General features: G+C 39.5%; 2 protein-coding genes across 4 annotated transcripts in view; one reads left to right on the forward strand and one right to left on the reverse strand.

Annotated features, from left to right (window-relative positions):
• The window catches only part of lrrtm4l1 (leucine rich repeat transmembrane neuronal 4 like 1), a 59,912-nt gene that overhangs the window by 4,904 nt on the left and 31,215 nt on the right, over window positions 1-23,793 (reverse strand). The gene's annotated exons all lie outside the window — the stretch shown is intronic.
• LOC109202828 (zinc finger CCHC domain-containing protein 12) lies at window positions 15,101-20,658 on the forward strand. Of its 2 annotated transcripts, XM_019361282.2 has the most exons (3): window positions 15,101-16,253; window positions 16,380-16,455; window positions 16,741-20,658. In XM_019361282.2, exon 3 carries the CDS (start codon window positions 17,583-17,585, stop codon window positions 19,242-19,244), a length of 1,662 nt encoding a protein of 553 aa, XP_019216827.1. In that variant the 5' UTR covers window positions 15,101-16,253; window positions 16,380-16,455; window positions 16,741-17,582; the 3' UTR covers window positions 19,245-20,658. The 2 variants fall into 2 exon arrangements, with proteins under 2 accessions (XP_019216827.1, XP_025764642.1); XM_025908857.1 differs by having other exon boundaries at window positions 15,101-16,455.

Raw genomic sequence — 23,793 nt, forward strand, 5'->3', positions numbered from 1 at the left:
TTCCCACCATTGTTTAGCAGGACAGCTGGAGAGCAATGCTGACTTTCTTTTTTTTTAAACCAGAGCAAAATGTATTTGCAGGGGCATTTGACTTCTTCACCTGCTTGTTAAAACCTCTGCAGGAACTACTGGTATATTCAATAAAGCAACACATACATTGGTGTGCTTTCTTTTTTCTAGTAGCTTCCTCAGAGTTTAAAAAAGGTGGGAAAAAGCTCAATAAATTCTATATTCAGGGGTCCCTGCCTCCCACCACTGAAAAATGGCAATATGTGGTAGAAGTGTAGCTGCTGTTTACTTACAACTGAAAATCACAGAGAACCTATTTCACTGTGCCACAAACACACACACACACACACACACACACACACACACACACACACACACACACACACACACACACACAAAATCTCCCCCACATTGCAGCACTTTCCAGGCATCTGAACTGACAAACTTAATGTCCACAGAAAAGCCAGTAGGCGATAAGATAGTCCAAAAGAGAATCCAAAAATTTGAGGAAGATTTTTTTTTATCCAAATGACACGTCTACTTTGTCATTTTAGATCTCTTGCCAACCCATAACCATCCACCCTCTTGGACGCTTGTGCAGTCCTGCTAGTTGTTCAGAAAAGAAGACATAAGAAGCTGGCGTTGATCCTGGTGGTTTCAAAATGGACAATTTCCCCTGAATACACAGAGAGAGATGGCTTGGCTTTTGTAGCACCAACCTCATCAGTCCCCCTATACAGATTTACTGGGGACAGAAGTGATGTGTGGGGTTCAGCATGGGATGGCAGCCTCTCAAGGAGTACCATTCTGAATAGGCCTGGCACAGAAATCTAGGGCTGTCTGCTGTAGTGGCATGCATTACTTTGAAACACAAAGCATGTCCCCAAAAGTAGTACTGTATGAAGGCTCATGATTTATTCATAGTGAATCAAGTCCCACATTTCAGCTCACGTACTAAACAGTTGTGGATGATATTGTTGATAAGTATCCCCAGTACTCTAATCTTTTACTGTCACTCTCGATAACAGTGAAATTAATTTTCAGATGAAGCCTGCTTGTACAAGAGTACTTCATAATCAATGTAAGTGTGACTTAATAATTTCTTGAAAAATTATGGATACAACCAGAGCCCATAAGTGTGAGCCCTTTGCTTGTATGCTTTCTTTTTTTGAGTAAAATAAGTATTGCACTACACTAACACAGCTATGAATAAATTCAAGATAGCAAGAAGGTTTCTGGGTTTCAATCTGCTGGCTGGGGCTTTCTGGTGTGGAGTTTGTATGCTTCCCCTAAGCCTGGATGGGTTCTCTCTGGATATTCTGATTTCCAACCACAGTCTAAAGATATGTATACAAGGTTAAGTGGTGATTCTCAATTGGTCATAGGTGTGAATGTGGTTGTCTCTATGTATTAGCCCTGTGATGGACTAGCAACCTGTCCACATTACTCTGTCTCTCAACCAATGACACCTGGGATAGGCGCCAGCCCCACTGCATGCCTAAATTGCATAAGTTGTTAAGAGTTTCTATGGCCTTCTGTATTTAATTAGTAGTAAGAAATTAGTTGTTCCAAAAATGACTAAGTTGTTAAAGTGTGTACAGAAGTATTTATTCAACGTTTGATAAACCGTTCTTATGTATCTCTATGTATTTATTTTTGTGTTTTGTACTTTGTGATCTTGGCACAAAAATCAAATCCATGGTGAAAGTCATGTTTAATTTCATTTGACGTTGTGACTACAAGATTTGAAAATAATGGTTAATTATATTTGAGCCTGCTGGTTTTGACTTATCAGTTATATTTAATTTCAGTATATAATTTTAACAGTCCCATCGTGTGGATGAATATTAGATTCAGATAGAATGCGATGCTAAAATCTTGACACTAATTTAACAGACTGAAAAGACTTCAAAAACAGCACAAAGGGGATGCTATAATAAAGCGCAGAACGTTTTTGTAGTTTTTAGGCTACAAATACATCTAATCTAGTTCTAAAATCATAATTTGACAACCACTAGGCCTACAGTTTTAATAGTATTTGAACCTTTAATCAAGTTTTTTGAAGGCAATATGGGTTTCCAAGGATTGTTTTATGATTTTCATCATGAACTGACAGGTGTTTTAATCCAACCTTTGAGCAAGCTTTCTACACGCTGTGAAGTGTTTTCATATTAGGCTTGCTTCTGTCTTTCGTCTCCGTTCACTGACATGCGATTGCTTTTTTCAGCATTTGGACCTCAGTGTCAGAAGAAAGCCAGTACAATAATTTCATTTTAGAGACCAAGCGAATCCAAAGTTTCCGGTCTAGTTCCAAAATCCTCTCTCTCTTAACTTTCACACCGACCCACTGCATAACCCCCATCTCTGTGGGTTTGGGACTGCCGATTTCAGAATTCCTATATCATCTCTTGCACACGCACACACGCACACACACACACACACACACACACACACACACACTTCCATCCCCCACACACCTGTAAAGCCTATATTCTTGATCACTAGTTGGGACTTATAATTGACACTTTATGTTGTGAGGGAATGTACTGGCTGTGAGTGCTGTGAGAGTGAGTTGTGTTGGCTGCATGGTTGCTGGTGTGTGTAATAAATTCTATTTTATCACTCATTCTTGCAGAATATTATCTGAAACCATGCTCTGTAAACAAAGTGCTGCCAAATGACTTCATTATTTGGCTATTTGATTTGTGTTAGAATCATAGTTGCAAAATCAGATGGGTGCAGGATGAAAAGAGAATGGGTTTCCATTAAAGTTAAAGTTTAATTTTGAAAAAAATTCCAGATAATCAACAAAAGAAAATATGACTTAAAATGCATTTCTATGAAAATATCAGTCCTCTGTAATATGCTATTTATATTCTCTCTTTATATATGCTCTGTGGAGGGCAGATGTCAGTTTCTATTTCAAGGGTTTAAACAAAAGTATTCTATTAACTGTTTTGGAATTAAAATCTGCTCAAACATAGTCAGACAATTGAATGACAAGCAGTTTCACAACCACTTATATTGCCACCTATTATCCTGGGACAAATTAAGCGGATAAATGATCCTGAGTTGATTCCAAGCGTTTGGAATCAGAAGCTGCCAATTTGCATTTGGTAGCTGTTCACTGGAACTCTCTGTGAGGTCCAAAGAAGAGATGTATAGCGATGAAGTACAAGCGAAGGAGGACATCTTTAGACCAAAAGACAAAGAGATATAAAAACTGTAGGAGTAGATAAACAATCTTGTGCAAAGAAGGGAAAAATACTAGCCAGCTGATTAACACCCAAAGGCCTGAAAGATCATTAAAGAAAACTAAAGTGAATGATCACAGAATCCTTTGGCAAAGTCGCTGTCAAAATCTGCAATTGATAGATGCTCTCATGTATGGAGTACAGAGAATTTACAATAAGGTACAAACTACTGGTTACATTCAAGATTTGGGAAGGCCATATTGCACGTTGACAGAAAGCATGTAAAAGAGTCCACCCAGGATTGGAACAGCTCATGAACTGAATCTTACCAGATCATCTACTAATAGAAGTTAGAAGAATGAATTTTCTAAAGGGTATATTCTCTGCTCAGATTCAGCCAAATGCTGCAGTACTGCCAGGACAGTACAAATGGATGATGACCCAAAGCATATTGCGAAAGCAGCCCAAGAGTTTCTCAAAACAAAGAAATGGGATTTTCTTCAATGGCAAAGTCAGTTACCTGATCTTAACCCAACAGAGCATGCTTTTTAGTTACTGAAGACAAATCTGAAGGCAGTGAGACCCGCAGACAAGCAGCAACTGAGGGCGGCTACAGTAAAAGCCTACCAGAGCATTTGAAGGGAGAAAATACACCAATTTTGCAATGACTTCAACAAGTTATTGCCTGCAAAGGTTTTTCCAAGTGAAAAAGAATGGAACAAAAACCTATATATTTCAAATTAGGTAAATTTGGATAATTGGATAATGTGAAAATGTGGGACTATGTACATAAATGGAAATAATTCCTAAACAGTTAACGCAGTACTTTTGTTAAAGCACTTTAATTGATCCTAAAGTTCTGCATTTAAATCCTGCCTTGATTGCTTAACACAGAATTTGGCTGTGTTGGCATACATAGGAAAAATTACAAAAACTGTCAATGTTTATTAAGCTAGTTTACATATTAGCCTACATGTATAAAAATGACCTGAAAGAGCCAAAAAAAACCAAAAACACCCCAGACAAAATATATTCTATCCACTTATGTTCCTTATGACTTAGTCATTCCATCTTTTTCTCTGCCTCGTTCTCTTCTCATGCATCTGAGGTCTGAAGCAGCCAGAGCTGCACCTAGGCCTACGGCACACAGCTGTTCTGATTTTGACACACAGTGCATACTGTGTGTCAAAATCAGAACAGGGGGTGGATAGTGCTCAGTTAACCTCCCCACAGCCCTGTCTCTAACAACCTTTCTGGTTGGAAATCCAGCTTTGCAGTGTCGCTCAGAAGACACACAGCCGCTGCTGGTGCTGCCTTTTTCTTTTTCACAATGGAATGTCTAATACTTTAAAAATATTCATTTATGCAATCAAATTTAGAATAACATGACAGACTGTACTGTGCTTCTATTAGCCAAAGCCTGTCCAATCAGGGAACTAATAACCTCTCTGTTTTTTTATTTACAGTCTATAATCATGTAGCCATTGATACGGTTGACAATATTGTCCAATATTGTCGCCCTTAAAGGGCTTTTTCTGTTAGGGTAAGGAAGTTTTCCTTTAACTCTTCTCTGACCTTTGGGGTTCTGCAAGGCTGAATCCGAGTGCAGTTATTATTCTCTTTTTACATCCTTGCTTTAGCCAGCATCTCAATCTTTTTTTCTGTCATTTCTTATCATTTTTATGCAAAAGACATTTAGCTGCATATGTCTTAAGCCTCACCAGCTGGATATGCTGTCCAACCTAGTTCTCTTTTTATCCCAGATAACTGACTGGCTCTCCAACAATGACCTTGTGTTAAATTCCAATAAGACTGGGGTCATGATTATGGCTCCTCTTGAAATGCTTTTAAGAATGAGTGCAGTGATTTCTTCCTTTTGTTCATCTGCGAACTCCAGTGTTTGCAATCTCAGTGAAATATTTGACCACATTCCTCTCTTTCTCTGACTTAGGGGGCATTAATTTGGGAGCTATAGTCTGTTCCCCTGAATTGGAGAAAATTGTTTATGCATTTGTGTCATTGCATCTAGATTACTGTAATACCCTATTTACCATAATAGATAAATCATCTCCTTCCCATCTCTAAGCGATACGAAATGTTACAGCCACACTCGTTACATGTTCTAGCAAACAAGCTGACATTACCCTAATTTTATACTCTGTACATTGGCTTCCAGTTATTTTGAGAATTAATTTTAAAATTCTCATACTTTCATACAGAGCATTAAATCGACTAGCTCCAGACTATTTATCTAATCCTAACCCTAACCCACTTCTTGTTAAACACACTGCTGTTTGCAGTCTTCGTTTGCAGGCTCAAAATTTATTAGCTGTTCCTTGTATGAGATTTAAGACTAGAGGAAACAGACTGCTGCATCTAGACTTTGGAATAGTCTACGACTCCAACTACGTTTGACTCTGTGGACTCAGTTCAAAACTTCTCCCTTTAACCAGGCCTTCTTTTTTAAATCCTTTTTTTTAAAAATATGGTTTTGTATTTCTATTAAGTGTGATTCTATTACCGTTCATATTTTATTGTGATTATTCCTAGCATTTGCTTATTTTATTGTAAGGCGCTTTATGTCTTTGAAAAATATTCTATAAATAAACTGTACAGAGTTACTTATAAGTAAGTAAATAAATAGTGTGTTTGTGTGTGGATAAAGCATGCCAGAAAAAGAATTTAAATCCATGTATTTGTACTGAAAAACAAACAAAGACAAGTACAAGTAATTTTAATGAAACTCTGAAAACAGCGTGGCAAACTCACACAACTCTTTCTCTGCTTGTATATAATTGCACAGAAAAAAAAAAACTACTAAAAAACACCATCATTAAAAGCTTCATAATTATAAATGTTTCTCTTATGCTACGTAGGCATACCACTGAACAAATGAGCACTTTTAAGACTAAGTCCTGGTCTTTTCAAGAACACAGGTTACATGTCCAGAGCTGAACCTACTTTCATCCACCCCCCACTAAAGCCGTTATGTTTTTAATTAGGATACTAATTAGCATCGTGCAAACATGATGTAATTAGTTTGCTCTCAGTTAGGACAGCTGGAAGTAACACAGACATATGCCTGCCACACTCAAAAGGATCACAAGCTTCTTACTCCACTCAGTGCACCAATTACCCTGTTCTAATTCTCCGCCCTGTTTGTGTGAAGTTGCATGTTCCCTTCTTTTGCTAAAGTCCCTCAAAGGCAGGCAGACAATATGAACTTGACAGAATGTGCCAATTGTGAAATATAAAGTTAATGAGACAAAGGATATATAGTTTAATTTTAAGTTATCAACATACTAAATTTATGTATGAAAATAGCCACTCTTGTGTGTTCATGTACGTGAATGGAACACCTCTAACCATCAACAAGGCAGGAAAACTAAAGCACCACAACCAGGCATATTTTTACTCAAAGAAAAACAAAGAACAAAACACAATAACAATTAAACAAGGGAGCTCTTTCTGGGGAGCTAATGCCCATATAAGCTCCTGATCTCTCCAACATGAATACTTACAAAAAGCCCTGAGTCTGACTTTCTTTCTGGAACACAAACAAATACTCAATCCTCTTATTCTTTAAGAACCAATCGTATTTCTTGGTTAATAATTTGCAATACTAATTCTGCATGAACATGACAATATAAAAGCCACTGTGATCAAAGATATCTGTAGATGGTTTGAAGTAATTAGGATCCTGTCTTTATATAACAGTGTTCAATGGAAATAAAAGGTAAAAGGTAAAATAATAGACTCTTCACTAATGACTTGAAATTCATCCATTAAGAACCTCTAATTTAGTTTTTAGCGAGGTCTATCAAATGTAATTTGTTGCTCACAGTGTTACCTGGAAACTTATTACATAGAAACATGGGGATCTAGGCAACTACACATACTGTCTATAAAGCAAAAACAGAGTTTGTGCAAATGTAAAAAAAAACAAAACAAAAAAAACAAAAACCTAAGCAACTTTGAAGTACATATTTGGAAATGACCAAAATGTTTCTTGTAATTTCTTTAAGCACTAAGTAGTTCTTGGATAATATTCAAAGAAACTGGCTGCCTTTTGTTCCATTCTGTGTCTAGATGATCCCACACTGCTTCAATAATGTTGAGATCCAGGGAAGAAATTCATGCCTGATAGCATTCCATTCTATATTTATTTTTCTATTTAGGTATGCTTTTATTGTATTGGCAATATGTTTGCAAGCTGAGAAATGAAGCTTCGGCCAATCAGATGCTTTCTAGATGGCACTGTATTGTGGGTCAAAATCTGATCGTATTGTTCTGCGTTCAGTCTTAACAAGATTCACAATACCACTGGCTAAAGTACAGCGCAAACTCTTTTTTTTTTTTTTTTTTTTTTTTTTAAACATAAGGCTGCAGACATTCACTGTTGTACACCTCATCCATACATGTTTACAGTGATTTGAAATGTATAAATGTAAAATTTGGATTCATGACTCCATAGGAGTTGTTGCCATTGATTGTCAGTCCAGTTCTTCTAGACAGAAAATTAATTCCTTAAGAATGACTTCTTGACAGCTGCCATGATACCATTTCTGATTAGGTTTCAGCAAACTGTAGATGGGCCAACAGATGCATCTTTCAGGTCTGATGTCAGTTCTTTATTGCACTTTTTCTATTCCTTAAGGACATGACTTACAGATACTGATCATCTGCTGTAAATAGTTTTTGAAGCCTGCCACCTCTTCTTTTATCCTCCACTTGTCCACAGGACTTGTCCACACCATGGCATGATATGACAAATTTTTTACTACTAGATTTTTGGGAATCAACGTTGTTAGGGCAGAAATACAATTTTATGCCTGTAAAACTGTGTTATCATAGGCATTTTTCATAATTTCAGCTCAAGAAATGGGAACCAATGGCGTGTTTTTGTGACAAACTGCCAGTATAAAAAAATACCTAAAGATAAAATATAAAAACTATTCTTTGCCAGGTTTTCTGTTATTCATAGACACAACAGTGGTTCATCTTTTGATTTAGGTAACCTTGTTTACAGTATGTCTGAATGATCCATAAGTCAGTATTTAGTGGCTTAACAAACAAAGAAAAACATGCCTTTGAAAATGGTCAAGCCCAAGGACAGGACTGAGAAAGGGTAAAAAAAACAGCCAATATCCAAGGAAAACCTTTGAAAGACCTTTAGAAAGTCAGGAGAACTGTTCTCCTGAAACAAGGTGTGGCTCAACATTTTTGCATAGTACTGCAAAGTAAAGATATCCACTTTGAAGTAGGCCAGTACAACCAGAAGTAAGAGTAAGCTGTTCTTACGTCACATGAAGCTGAAAAAAAACAAACAAACAATATTCTATTTGTACAAATTAAGGGAGGCATTTAATCCATGGTCTAAATGTAGAGCTCAACGATTTCCCTGAGCACATCCGATTCAGTGATTTGTGGCTGGGAGCAAAGTGAGCACATCCCTAATGAAATATCTCAATGTGTATGCATATTTATTTAAGTGTATGCACATGCATGTTTATCTCTGCTTGAATGTTATGATTTATGATAGCTGTGATTCAGGCAGGTGATGGATGACCGCATTAGGAGCAGCAGTTTTTTCCCTTCAGGTCTTTCTCTGTATATATTATGTGGTACGCAATAAATTCGACTTCACATATCTCAAACAATAATACATAAATAAATAAGGCAAGTAATAATGTTTGACCTTGTTAGGTTACAAGCATCATCTCAGCAATCATACTCAAAAAGGAATGTTCTGCTAGTGTAATGAAGGACGTGGCCACAGTGTCGTACATTATTTGTGTTATTTCACTGCAGGACTGCAAAACAGAAAATCTTCTCACATCTCAGCATTTGAGTCTTATATCCAAATGTTGGATACCACCAATATTATTTCCTGTGCCTTAGAATGCAACTCACATTAGGGTAACACCAAAGGGCCAGCTTGGCAAGTGTGACGAGGTTAGATTGCAAGATTTGACTAATTTTGAAGTACGTTTCATCACATAAAGCTTCAGTGATTATCTGCTTTGAAATCATGAATATACTTAAACTAGAAGAATGAAGAACAGTGTTGCATCACGAACAACAGGATTTTCAGACGGTCTTTCACTCTATTGCATGCACAGACTCACCTCACTCCCCTTTTCTCTACCTTCCGTTGTCAGAACACATACGGTTACTTTCTCTGTCTCCTTGTCACAGTTGTTAACGCTCGTCCTTCATCTGTCAATGTAAAGCCTCAGCAGTTTCAACAACACTTCTCCTGCAGCTGTCTGTTAAACCTGCCAAACACTAATGCAAATGGTAACAAATTGAAAACTTCATGAATTGCTTGTCTTTTTATTTTATCATAGAGGCACGTGATAAAATAGAACCCCTTTTCAAATAAATTCAAATTTACTGATTTAGATTTTAATTAAAAATACATTCTTCTCATTCCAGGGTAAATCCAATCTGTTTCTGCTGGACTGATGTGCGCTGATGATACTGCAGCAGCATGTCGGTTCACCATCATTGATCAAATGGCCTAGTTGGGAGTGGCAAGGTACTATGTTACACAGCTAACTACTACTTACTAAATTTCAGCAAAACCTTGGAGCTGGTTATAGAAAGCACAGCTGGATGTTCTTGAAACTGCTTAGTTCAGAACCATAAAACTACCCTACCACAAGATCTACTACTCTCCACTCCACCTCATAGTGCAGAACCAAAACTAATGGGATTACAAAGAATCCTCTACATGACAACAGTGACATATGCCAACTTCTGGCAAACAACTCTGTAGCAACAACTGCACAATGGAGACAAAAACAATAAAAAAACTAAACATTAGGGTATTTTTTTGTTTTCATTTTATAGCTTTTGTGTATTCTTAACCTTATTAACTGCTCTGTCTTCACTGAGCCCACTGGATTGTTTAGCAGACTTGAATATTTCCTCCATCTTTGAAAAGTGAATTTGTACTGCTTGATTTGAAATTGCAACATATACATACTACATTTGTACATATATTTGTTATTTTTAATTTGATTTTTTTTTGCCTTTATTGGACTAAAAAGTCAAGAGTAGACAGCAAAGTAAGGAGAGAGCAAGAGGGAATGACAAAAGTGAAATGGTCAGCAGAATCAAACCGCAGCATGTGTCATCTCCTCAACCACGTGAGCTAAAGCAGCACTCAAAATTATCATTTTTTAAACATCACACTATATGGTGATAAGCAATTTTTAAAACTTTTCTAAACAATAATGTATGTTAAATAACCTATAGTCTATATCGGTAATGTATAATCAACACACTTACAAAAAATACAATTTCTTATTTACAACAATCAAACCCCATGGCTCTCCAAATTATAGTCAGGTGTATCGTCTTTGCTTCAGTTATCCTTGAGATCTGTCAAGAACTTAATTAATAGTTCCACTGTGGCTAATTAAATTCTTTAGAAAGGTACGCAACTGTGCATAAAAGGATGCGTGTCAAGAAAAAAAATAAAATGGCACAGTGAATATGTGAAACACACCTTAGGGGGAAGGGTTGAAATAAATTCTAAAGCTGAGTATTCATAGGAGCACCTAGAAACGATGTTCTTCATCAGAGTAAAAACCAAGAGCAATCACATTCACGCTAATAGAGTTTCAGGAATTCTCTGCTGAGACAAAATAACCTGACACAAGGACGACCATGTCAACAACTCGCCATCAATAAATACTTTATCATGAGTATGAGTGCAAGCATTTAAAACAACTCTATGAGCATGAGGAAAACCATTCCTTGATCCATTGAGTCAGAAACTGAAATATTTGGATGAAGCATGTGGCAGCATGATACTATGGGTGTGGATTCCACTGTTAGGTACACAGTGAAAGTGGTCAGTTTAATCTGGCCCAACTACAACCCAGAGGGAACATTTGAGACCTGGAGCTGGATGTTTCCAAGCACTTTGACAATATCAGTCAGGAAGAATGGCATAAACTGCCCGATTCCAAGTGTGAAAAGCCTATCGAGACTTATTTAAAAAGACTGATGGCAGGAATGGTTGACAAAGGGTCTTCAAGTAAATAAGAAATTTCAGGTTTTGTCTCAATTTCATTTTGAAATTGTGAGCTGTCAAGTGAAGATGTGTAAGGTGTATGAATTTAGTCATTTTAAAATTAAACACTAAAATGTGGGTAAAAAGTAAAATGATTTGGATATGTGAAGGCTTGGCATGATTCCCAACTCTCCCTCCTTACTGCCCTCCTGTGCCACCTTCCTGCATCACTGCCTACTCCACCCTAGCACGTTGCACATATGTGCAATTGTCTCCCCTGTATATTTAAATTGCATTTTCCCCCATACCTCTGTCCAATCATTAGATATATTCTTAGAGTTCCAGCAGTTTATTAGTCTTAGCTTCCCCATATATTTGACCCAGTTCTGTCTCATTCTTTTTTACCTTGGTCTACTCTTTTTTTGTGTACTGAACCCATCTTTACCTCAGTAAAATGCTTAAACTCTTACCTGGTCTTGCTGCTGTCACACTAGTCATAAACGAATATTTTATGAAGTGACTAGAAGGTAAGGCTATAATGATATAGGAAAATTCAAGGAAATTGAATTTAGATGTTGTTCCCAATGACCTACATACCTGGAAAATACAGTTTTAAAACTAGCATTACTGGTAGTAAATCTGTGTCATGATGGTGCTATTCTGTTGTATATTTACCTTAAGCGATATCCAAAGATGTTGGGTTGCACTTGTCCCCTTCATATGCATTGCTGCAAACTGATTTTTCCTAACATCTCATGCAATCTCTGTGACAATGTCCTCTGACTGTCCAGCTACAAAAATCCAGAAAAAACCTATCGCAGCAGCTGATGCTCATCCTAGCCCCATCTGTTTACAACAAGGATGTCTAACAGGATATCAGTTGAAGATGAGGTAGGAAAACCATCTATCATCTGTATCAGGGATGTTAGCTTTATAAGTAGAAAGAAATTACCTGAGTTTAATGTTAGCATCAACCTGACTACTCGGTCCTCTTTTGTTAAAATTTACCAGATACTGGATATCGGCCAGGTGTTCTGCATTAATCCAAAACCTAAGCGGAGATGAGTGCAGTTAAACTGGTAGAGTTTCACTCCAAATGAATGTGTCAATGCAGGATTTAATAAGCACAATCAGCCAAACAGCATCGCTAAAAGGCAATCTTTTGTTCCCCCTCTCTAGAGAATTCTAAGAAAACATGATACATATTCCCGCCAAAGCCATCAGTCTGCTGCTCTATCAGCTGTCACTGATTCCCACACTAAAAGTCTAAAAACATGTCAAACACAGAGTCTGACAAATAGTTATTAAACAGTCAAGAACACACAGTAACAATGTGGGCTGTCTTGCCGCACAAACAAGCATTTATTTCTGTGCAAAAGCATCTACAGCCGTCATAAAATCCATATCTCTTCTCAGACTGGCGGAGCTAATAGGGAATTTGATTAATAATAGTTAATTTGGTCATCTTAAATTGGAGTGAATGTTTAATCTGCCAGTTCATTTGTGGAGACAAGCCTTGTTGTTGCTTCTGTCTTTTCAAATAGACTGTTGAGATCAGGTCTCTGTTGAGGTTGTACAGTATGATACAGGAGTCTTAAGAGTAGTCAACAAACTCTAAACCTACTACCATAGCCACACTGCGAAATTCACTTGAAGCAACTCAGATGCCTTCCAAATGAGGCTACATATTGTAAAAATCTGAACATCTTAAACTTTTGTACAGCAGTGCGGATACAGACAAATGGGTCCACAAGCCCTCGGCAGTACCTACAATGGCTTAATGAAACCAGACACGGATATAATCATTAGGAACACTACAGCAAAATCTCAACTGACAGTTGACACATTTTCTCATAGAATTAATGTTATTAGATCACACAGTTTGGATGTGCACTGGGAGGTACAGTGTTTAAATCAAAATCTCCCCGTTTTTCCCACACGTCTTCTGGGACCCTGCTGGAAATGCAGGGGCTCTTCTTTGGTCATGTTGGCTCCCCGCAGATCCTCTCATCTCAGAAATGGCATTTCCTTAGTTCTTCTCTATAACACTCAGCTTTTACAACCAGGTTTCTGCATTTGTTTGATTAAAAATTAATTCGTCCTTCCCCAATGCCATCTTACTTGTATTTGTCTAGGTCATATCTCGGTAACATGGTTACAATCATGATTATTGATTTCTGCAAGAGTGACACGAAAGGGAGGTCAGTTTTCCATTTTCCTATTTTAGACCTTTATTTATTTATTTATTTTTTACATTGGGAATAAGACTGCAGTGACTCACTTTATGAAATATTATCATGAAATAAAATAACTAATATAGGGAGGAGAGAGTCACCCTGAATCAGAGTTCAAGTGTTTTATTATGTGGTCAGAGACAGTTCAATTAATCAACATTTTATAAGCGTGAATAACTCATTAGCAAAGTGACACAAGGGAACCAACAGTCTGCTATGTCAGTTCATGTAATATGGTGTAAAACTGTGCTGCAGCGAGTCTTCTGAGCCTTTGCTCAGTCTTACAGAATATTTCTAAATCTGAAGATATGAGAAACTGTAATTTGCTTCTGTGTTTCCTTCACAAACTGACTTAATAAATATTTTAATAGGGAATCGTGATCTGTAGTCACTGACTAAATGAAATTCAAGTCAGGCCTGTCTGATGCAATACAATACATTTTAATATGATTAAGTATGATAGAGATGTTGTAAACACTTTTATTATTCAATTATTTCATCTGGACAGTAGTTTGGCCAACGGTTACACAAGGGAGGTTTTGGCATCAGTAAGAGGCAAAGATGTAAATTAAAATGGACTCTTTCATAATGTAATGATCATGATAAAAACCTTTTTAGATGATTAATTGTATTGTGTTTAGGCAGTGGTACAGTTTCATTTTATAAGAGGTAAAAAAGAAATAAGTCAACTCAATTTAAGCCTTTCAAACAGCCCATTGTTTATCCATAATACCAAACTGCTATGGTTTATATACTGCATGTGCAGTGTTTACAGTAATTGATTTCTATCATGGTTGGAGGGTTTTCTGTACCACTTACCCAGCGCTATAGTCCAGACTGTACACTTTTCAGTACTATTCAGGCTCTGTGCTTTGGCAAATTAATTTTGACATAAAACAATGAAGTGCACATTCAAGTGTCAAGTCTCTGCTTTAATTTGAGTAGTTTTCAATATAGAAAGAACTGTTTGGGAGCCCTTTTAGCACATAATCCCAAAGTTTAAAGCTTTAAAAAGTAATTGGGCAAATACACGATGTCAAATTATGTTTAAAAATTTGTGAAAAATCTTTTTGATTGTACAGCTGCCTGAAATCTTGAACCTTCCTCAGCAGACACTTTCAACGATGCTTTCACTGTAGCTACAGTAAGCTTGTTGTGTGATCCCTTTGCCTTTGGTTTATGCTTCTGTAAGTAAATGAAACCAAATTATTGGCTGGCCAGTCAAAGACCTACTTTGACTGGTCAGCCAGATACTGTCAAGCTCTTGGGTTACTATGAACCCATGTTTACAATTAATGGTCTTGTAAATGATGAAAATTATCCATTGAATTTTGATGTTGAATGTTGGCTTAGAACCCTGAATTCCTTGTGTTGATACTGTCCGCAGTATAAACATCAATAAATGCCAGCGTGCCAGTTCCATTAACAGTCATACATGCCTAAAAGATGACAGAACCATCACTATGTTTAAGTGATCAAGTGGTACAGATTGGTTGGGGTGGTTTATTCCATTTTTATGCCAACCCTTCTTTTTGTTAATGTTTTGATACACTAACATTTAAGAGACTGACAGAAGTCTTAACATGATATGAAAGGAAAGATGTTCATTTCTAATTTTTGGGTGTGTAAAGCAGCAATTTCTAATATGTTTATTTTTGGAATTTTATAGGGAAAAAGAAAAAAAAGTTGGCTAACTTTAGGATTATGTCAGAGGACTTTAAACCATCTCAGGCTATCAGTTATTAACATCCGTATACCGATCAATGCTTTTAAGGCAGATAGGGAAGCTGTTCCATTTCTAGGAAGCACTGGTATAAATAAAGTGAAGATTTGAGACGAGGTAAGGTTTGAGATTAAGGGAGGCTTAAATTGTGTTTTCCCTCAGTATATACAGAAATAGTTTGAGGTTGATTTGAGACACAGTCTAGTGTCAGGTTAAAGAATCAATTTCTCCAAGAAACATATTCTAACTGTACTGAAAAATATACAGTAATCAGAAGATAAATATAATGATATACATTCATATGATGGGTGTACTGAACTATTGTAGTACTTATCTGATCCTGGATTAGAGGATTTAGTATATCTCTGAGGATGGGACATGGACATGATCCTGTGAAATGAACAAAAAATTTTATCTCATTTTGAATACAATGTGCCACAGTGGATGTTAGCTAGAGGACATTTGTTAGCTACTAAACCATAGCTAAACTTTTAATGTGTAAAGAGTAAACTTATTAAACAGCTTTGGGAACATTGTTGCCAAGTATTCGAGACTGACTGCAGTGTCTTGTGAAATGTGTGATTTCCGATCTGGGATTCATATACCATATGTGCCTTATTGCAAATAAACTTTAAGTGTAAGAAGATCTCATTCTGATTTCATCACCCCTACAATTCAGTTGAACTGACTAGTGTAATGGGGCCGAAATTTCAAATTTATCTCCATTCACTATTTCACAGTATAAGCTGTATTTCTTCTCACTCATGTATGCCTTCTGTAACCCATATTTAAGGATGGCTTGGATAAAATATACCAAAATGAAAAAAGGACCATTAATCCTAGCAGTACACTCTGTTTATAGTGAATAAGCCATAGGTGCAGCAGTTAAAGAGTTAACTGCTCTGGTGTAGGCGTGTGTTGCTCTAAGCCAATGAGCTGCTGAAATGTGGTGCAGGGTCCCGCCTGCCATCTCCGTCTGAGAGAGCACAGGCTTTTCCTTCTCTCTCTCGCGAATCCTCCATGAGCACGCTAGCAAGGAAAAAGACACGGCGATTCACTGAAACGAGGTATGAAAAAAAGTAATATAAACGGGAGAGTTAGCACTCGCTGCTTATGAACGATCGTTTTATCGTATGTGTACTGCTAAAACAAGTAATTAGCTGGTTCGTTTTTACATTGTTTGGTCGACGAAGGTCGGGAGTTAGAGACGACGCCAATTCATCATTCCTGCGCCATCTCGCGCTGCTCCGCCTTTCTTTTCTGAGATCGGTGAGCTAAGTATTTTAATAGTTCATTTTTTATCTGCACTTTTCGTGAGTTCTTTGCAAGCAGAATGTTCCAGTGTTTATTGGATAATTGTTTAAAAATATTTTGTGGAAAACTTTATTCAATCTACTGAAAAACAGCATTTGAAGCAAATGCACAGTGTGTGTTTTACTGTTTATTTTCAATTTGTAACATGGGTAACGTTGCAAATAATACATTTTAGGTGATAGGACTTTGAACTGTGATTATATGAGAACTTAATGTGTCCTATGACACTGTCGTTGACAGGTCAGGTTTTTTTTGTTTCCCTTTGTATCTTCCTTTTGATGCATTGCAACGGATCCGGTAATCGATGGCGAGCCAACCCCGTTGATGGACCAATTGACTTTGTTCTGTGCTGCACAGCAGAGTGTGGTAGGCCAGTTGCAACAAAACAAAAACACACCACGCCACTTTGAACTTACTGTTCCCCTTCTTCACACACATCCCCCTGGACTTACGGACGGTTTATTTTAAGGACTTTTCACGGACTCTATACATCCCACGAACAGGAAGGGAAGTGGGTGTGGGCGGTTGGATCCATGTTTCCAGCTTAATGGTTGTTGTACTTTATTAACAAAGTCTATGAAGATACAAACAAGTGTTGTTATTTGGATTTTGCTAATTGATATTGTAGTTCATTTTGGAAGTGAACTTTGTACATTTAGAAGGGTGCACCCAGGTAAGTTTTCTTTTTGTAAAGTGATTACTGTGATTGTGCCACAGGGTTGTCACTGAGGAAAATACTGGTACCAAAAGGAGACTTTTATTTGTAATGTTTTGTATGTTTGTCATATTTTCTTTCTTTTGTTTCTCGATGAGTAAAAATACAAAGCTGGCATTTTCAAAACTCACAGTTGCCTGAGTCTCATTCAGTTTGCCTCTCCTGTACGTAGCCGAACCTACTGGTCCAGAGCAGTGAGCTCTTTTGCATCAAATTTGGGTGAAGTACCTTTTGGTCTTAGAGTATTAGAGACACATGAGTGTTACAGTTGGCGAGCCAGCAGCCAGGAGTTATTGTGAAACTGCATGAGACTCATCTTATTAAATATTACAACAATAAGAAACAATCAAAACTGAAGTCTGTTAAAATGGACATAGTACTTAAAGAGGCAATTAAAATCCCTAACTCAGTAATCATAAAAGGGCTTACCAACAGTGACCTTGATGAAGAAGTAGCTATTTACCTGGGTAAACACGGTTCAGTTAACCGTCACATCCGCATAGATGATCCGCATTCTCAGTTTCACAGGCAGATGATAGCTGAGTTCAATCATGCCAGTGCAATGGACACTTTAAACCCCCTTTTGCCACATACTATCCAAAGCTCTGCTCAGCCTGAAATCACATTTGAAATCAGGAGTTTAGCTGAGGTGTATGCAGCAAATGCAAGGGATGTCACCAGAGCATACATGAAACAACTGTCTGAAATGGCTAACCTGAGTGGACACTCACTAGAGGATATGCTCAAAGAGGGGCTAGCTAATTTAAACGCGCCTCCTCTATCCTCTCAGCCTACAGTTTCTCCCCCTGCTAACAGAGGTGAGACAAGCTCGTATGTACAGGGTGACCATTTCTCCGATCAACCTGCTGTTGATTCTTCACAGTCTAAGGATCCGACTCCAACCTTAAACCAAAACCTGATCGATCTTAACTTGCCGACACAGTTCTATCCCACACTTGAGCTTAATCCGCCAAGTGTCCAGCGGGTAGTAGTTGAACATGTAGTGCGCAGTAGTGAAATCTCTTCACACTCGCCCATGCCAAGTAGGTTTAGAGCCTTCTCTGGGCGCATCCCCCGCCCAAACAATGAAGCAGATTACGATACATGGCGCACAAGTATTGAAGTCCTCATAAATGACCCAGCCGTTTCTGACTTGAACTGCACACAAAGAATACTTGACAGCCTTCTGTCGCCTGCTACAGACATCACAAAGCATTTAGGCCCAGATGCTAAACCCTCTGAGTACCTGAAAGTACTTGACTCTGCGTTTGGAGCTGTCGAAGATGGTGATGAGCTTTATGCGCGATTTATGAACACGCTTCAGAATGAAGGAGAAAGACCATCAGCCTATTTGCAAAGATTACATGTCTGTCTGACAAAAGCTATGCGTCGCGGAGGTGTCAGTGCGTCAGATTTTGACAAGCAATTGTTAAAGCAATTCCTTCGTGGCTGTTGGGAGGACAGTCTCATCAGTGACCTCCAGCTAGGACAAAGGAAAGAGAGTCCACCTTCGTTTTCTGAGTTACTCTTGCTTTTACGCACGGAAGAAGACAAGCAAGCTTCAAAAGTCAGCCGTATGAGACAACATCTTGGTCAGAACAAACCTGGCCCTAACAATCCAAAGCACCGGGCCATGTCAAATGTACAAACCATAAGTAGCAGTGAATCAGACTTTGATGTGTTAAAGAAACAGATAGCTGATTTGAGTGCACAACTTAACAGTTGGAAAATGGAAAGTCAAAACCAAAATCAGCCCAAGCAGTCAAAGTCAAAGTGCCAAACAATTAATGCCAAAGTTGAGGCCTGCCCCATGAAAAAGAAGGTTTCAGCCACACAGAGTCTTGCTAAAACCAATCCAAAACCGCGCCCTTGGTACTGCTTTTACTGTGGTGAGGACGGTCACATTGCCTCATCGTGTGAAAACGAACCAAATCCGTCCTTAGTTGCCACAAAGAAGAAACAGCTGAAAGAAAGACAATCCAGTTGGGAAGCTTCAACTAGGGCCAGTGATGAGCCACGTTTAAACTAATCCCAGCCTCCAGTGTGGGACAAGTGGGGGCTGCGGGAGACAACTCTCGTCCCAAACCACAAAGGGCCTTTTTAAAGGAAACTCAGTCAAAAGCGCAGTCTGTAAGCCTTCCAAGGGGTTTGGTTGGAACCAGAACTTCTGCTACTGTCATTATTGCTGGCAAAGAAACAAACTGTCTTTTAGACACAGGGTCACAAGTGACAACAGTACCTCAGAGTTTTTACGAGCAACACCTCTCAGACTTACCTATAAACCCACTGGGCGATCTCCTGGATGTAGAGTGTGCAAATGGCCAATCCGTCCCTTATCTAGGTTATGTAGAGCTCTCAATCACTTTTCCCAAGGACTTCGTGGGTTCAGATATTAATGTTAACACCCTGGCATTAGTTATCCCCCCACTGCGAGCCGAAGCGCGAGAACAGATTTTGATAGGTACAAACACTTTAGATGCCCTTTATACTGACTTCCATGAGTCCAGTGCAAACTTTCAGCCAGTCCCCTATGGCTACCGAACACTCCTTAAAATCCTTGGAATACGTCAAAAAGCAGCTAGCAATTGCAGTCTTGGGTGTGCAAAGCTAACGGGTAAATGTCAAACTGTGGTGGCAGCAGGGCAGACGGCAGTTTTGGAGGCCTCAGTGTACGTTCCCAACTCCATTAATGAGAAATGCGCAGTTGTCGAACAGTCATCAGCCTTTCCCTTGCCCAGTGGTTTGCTTGTATTAACTGCTCTTGTTAACCTGCCAGCCAAGCAGCCCTGTAAACTGCCGGTTGTAATAAAAAATGAAACCGATCACGACATTGTTGTCCCTTCAGGCCGTGTGCTAGCTGACATTAATGCCGTAACCAGAGTCATACACAAAGAACAAACAGAGAAGGTATCAAACTCCTCAGACCAGTCAGAAGATCCTTCTCAATCTAAAAAGATCAGTTTTGACTTTGGAAATGACTTACCTGATGAATGGAAAGATCGTGTCACAAAAATGCTAAATTCAATGCCGGAAGTGTTTTCGCAGCATGAATTAGATTTTGGACACACTAAAAAAGTACAGCACCACATCAAGCTCAGTGATGAAACCCCAATTAAATCCAGACCCCGACCAATACATCCACATGATGTGGAGGCTGTGAGGAAACACCTCCAGGAACTACTCGACACGGGAGTGATACGGGAATCTGAATCACCATTCGCCTCCCCGATCGTAGTTGTCAGGAAAAAAGATGGTTCTGTTCGCTTGTGCATCGACTACAGGAGGCTAAACCTCCAAACCATAAAAGATGCATACGCATTACCAAATCTGGAGGAAGCATTTTCTGCTCTGGCAGGGTCAAAATGGTTCTCGGTCTTGGATCTCAAGTCGGGATACTATCAGATTGAGATGTCAGAGTCAGACAAGCAGAAAACAGCCTTTGTGTGCCCTTAGGGTTCTGGGAATTCAATAGGATGCCCCAAGGGATCACCAATGCACCCTCCACATTTCAAAGGCTCATGGAGCGGTGTATGGGTCCGATGAATCTTAAGGAGGTCCTTGTCTTTATTGATGATCTCATCATTTTCTCATCATCTCTTGAAGAACATGAGCAACGTCTGAAGAGAGTCCTGTTGAGGTTGAAAGAGTTTGGGTTGAAACTGGCACCCGAGAAGTGTAAATTTTTCCAAACCTCGGTTAAGTATCTCGGCCATGTAGTGTCAGAACGTGGAGTCGAAACTGATGCAGAGAAAATCAAAGCCCTCACAAGTTGGCCTGTCCCCACCAACCTTAAGGAGTTAAGGTCATTTTTGGGCTTTGCTGGGTATTACCGGCGATTCATCCAGGGCTACTCTAACATTGCAAGGCCATTAAATGAGCTAACCGCTGGCTACCCACCACTGAAAAAGGGGAAGAAAAGACCCACAAAGCAACAAAACTCTGCATACTACAACCCAAAAGAGCCATTTGGTGAGAGATGGGCTCCAAAATGTCAAGAAGCTTTCGGACAGATCATTGGTAAGCTAACCTCAGCCCCAGTGTTGGGTTTCGCAGACCCCAAACTCCCGTACATCCTCCACACGGATGCTAGTACCATTGGCCTCGGTGCAGCTCTTTACCAACTTCAGGATGGACAGTTGAGGGCCATAGCGTTTGCTAGCAGAGGACTTTCAAAAAGTGAAATGAGATATCCAGCCCACAAGCTGGAATTCTTGGCCCTTAAATGGGCCGTCACTGAAAAGTTCTCAGACTACCTTTATGGTACAGAGTTCACAGTAGTGACTGACAGTAACCCGTTAACGTACATTCTAACATCTGCAAAACTGGACGCAACGAGTTACCGTTGGCTCTCAGCCCTGTCTACCTTTTCATTCCAACTCCAGTACAGGGCTGGTAAACAAAACGTAGATGCGGATGCGCTGTCTCGTCGCTCTCATGGTAGCCCAGGTGATGATCCTGTATCACAGAAAGAAAGTGAAAGGATCAGGCAATTCGCTCTCACTCACCTTAGCAGCGATGACAGAGAAATGGTCTCCAGAGAGGTCGTACAGGCCATCTGTGAAAGGCACTCAGTTAATTCTGTAGGCCTGGATCCAGAGTCATTTACTTGCCCAGGCTTAGCCTTAGTTGAGTCTTTAGCCCTACATGCTACGGCTGTTCCTGATAGCTTTGAGGAAGAGCTGTTAGGTGGTTCCCCTCTTGCCCCGCCTATAACAGAGGATGAACTTAGACAGAAACAGAGGTTAGATCCTGCTCTTAATGCTGTAGTCACTCAGTTAGAAACTGGCCAGACTCCACCTCCCAGGCTTAGAGCAGAACTACCCGAGCTCCCCTTGTTACTGCGTGAGCTCAGTCGTCTTGAACTTCAGAATGGAGTTCTTTACCGAAAAAGGCAAACCGGTCCAGACATTTCCTTTCAACTCGTGTTACCTGAGGAGTTAAGACCAATGGTCTTCCAACACCTCCACAATAACATGGGGCACTTAGGGAATGACCGTACTATTGATTTGGTCAGGGCTAGGTTTTACTGGCCAAAGATGCAGGTGTCAGTTGAGAAAATGATCAGTACGTGTGAACGTTGTTCGCCGAAAGTGTAAACCTGAGAGGGCAGCTCCTCTCATGAACATACAGACAAGTAGGCCCCTCGAATTAGTCTGTATAGATTATCTATCTATTGAGCCAGATCAGTCTAACACTAAAGACGTATTAGTTATGACTGATCACTTCACTAAGTTCGCGGTGGCCGTCCCTACACCCAACCAACGAGCACGCACTGTTGCAAAGGCCCTCTGGGAGAACTTCATTGTTCATTATGGGGTCCCAGAGAGACTCTTAAGTGATCAAGGCCCCGATTTCGAATCAAAGACAATAAGTGAACTGTGCGAAATCATTGGCATGAAAAAGATACGCACAACACCGTATCATCCCAGAGCCAATCCAGTTGAGAGGTTCAATAGGACGCTCCTCCAAATGCTTGGTACCTTGAGTGACAATGAGAAGTTGCATTGGAAAGAGTATGTAAAACCTCTAGTACATGCATATAATTGTACCAAGAATGATGTGACAGGCTATTCGCCCTATGTGCTGATGTTTGGAAGGCAACCAAGGCTCCCCATTGACCTAGTATTCGGGTTGCCTGTTAATGCCCAGAAGAAGTCACACTCACAGTATGTCAGTGATCTGAAACATAAGTTGGAGGAAAGTTTTAAGATCGCAACCTCAAACACACAAAAGAATGCTGAGCGCAATAAGACGCGTTTTGACAAACAAGTGGTTGACTCAACTCTCAATGTGGGCGACAGGGTCCTCGTACGTAATGTTAAACTGAGGGGAAAGCATAAGTTGGCAAACAGATGGGAGGATGATGTTTACGTGGTTCTGAGAAAAGCAGGTGAACTACCTGTCTATACGGTTAAACCAGAAGCGAAAGAAAGACCAGTCCGAACATTACACCGAGACTTGCTCCTTCCTTGTAGTTTCATATCTATCACGGAGTCAACCGAAAACAGTTCCCAAAAGCCCCATGCTCAGCGGAACACAAGGCAAACTGTTGTTCAGGAGGATGATGACCTTGACTCCGAGTACTTACCAATACCTACCTGGATACCAATGTCCATTTCCAGCTCTGCCAAGCCACCTGAAGTGTCACCAGCTCTTGTTGTTCCCCGTACTGAAAGTGTGCAAAGACAGTTTTCAGCTTATGATGAAACCGAATGTGACAATCCCACCGAACGTGACAATCCCACCGAACGTGACAATCCCACCGAATGTGACAAACAAACAGAGGAAATTAAGGAAACTGAAACTGGAAACTTACCTGAACGTTCAAACTTACCTGAGCCTAGCTTGCTGGGGACCAACATTCAAGTTGAGGATCCTGTGGAGAAAACCCAGCAACCTAGCAAGCAAATCCTGCCCAGTGCAAATGCAACAATGCCAGAGCGTCTCAATGACCACGAAGCAGTCATAACTGAGCAGCCCAGTGCACCTGCTTCACAGAATAGCTCTCAGGAAAATCATGACGTTCTTCGTCGATCCCAAAGGTCACATCAGAGACCAGAAAGGTTGCAGTATTCCAA

The sequence above is a fragment of the Oreochromis niloticus genome, linkage group LG7, assembly GCF_001858045.2.
Source record: "Oreochromis niloticus isolate F11D_XX linkage group LG7, O_niloticus_UMD_NMBU, whole genome shotgun sequence".
Lineage (NCBI taxonomy): Eukaryota > Metazoa > Chordata > Actinopteri > Cichliformes > Cichlidae > Oreochromis > Oreochromis niloticus.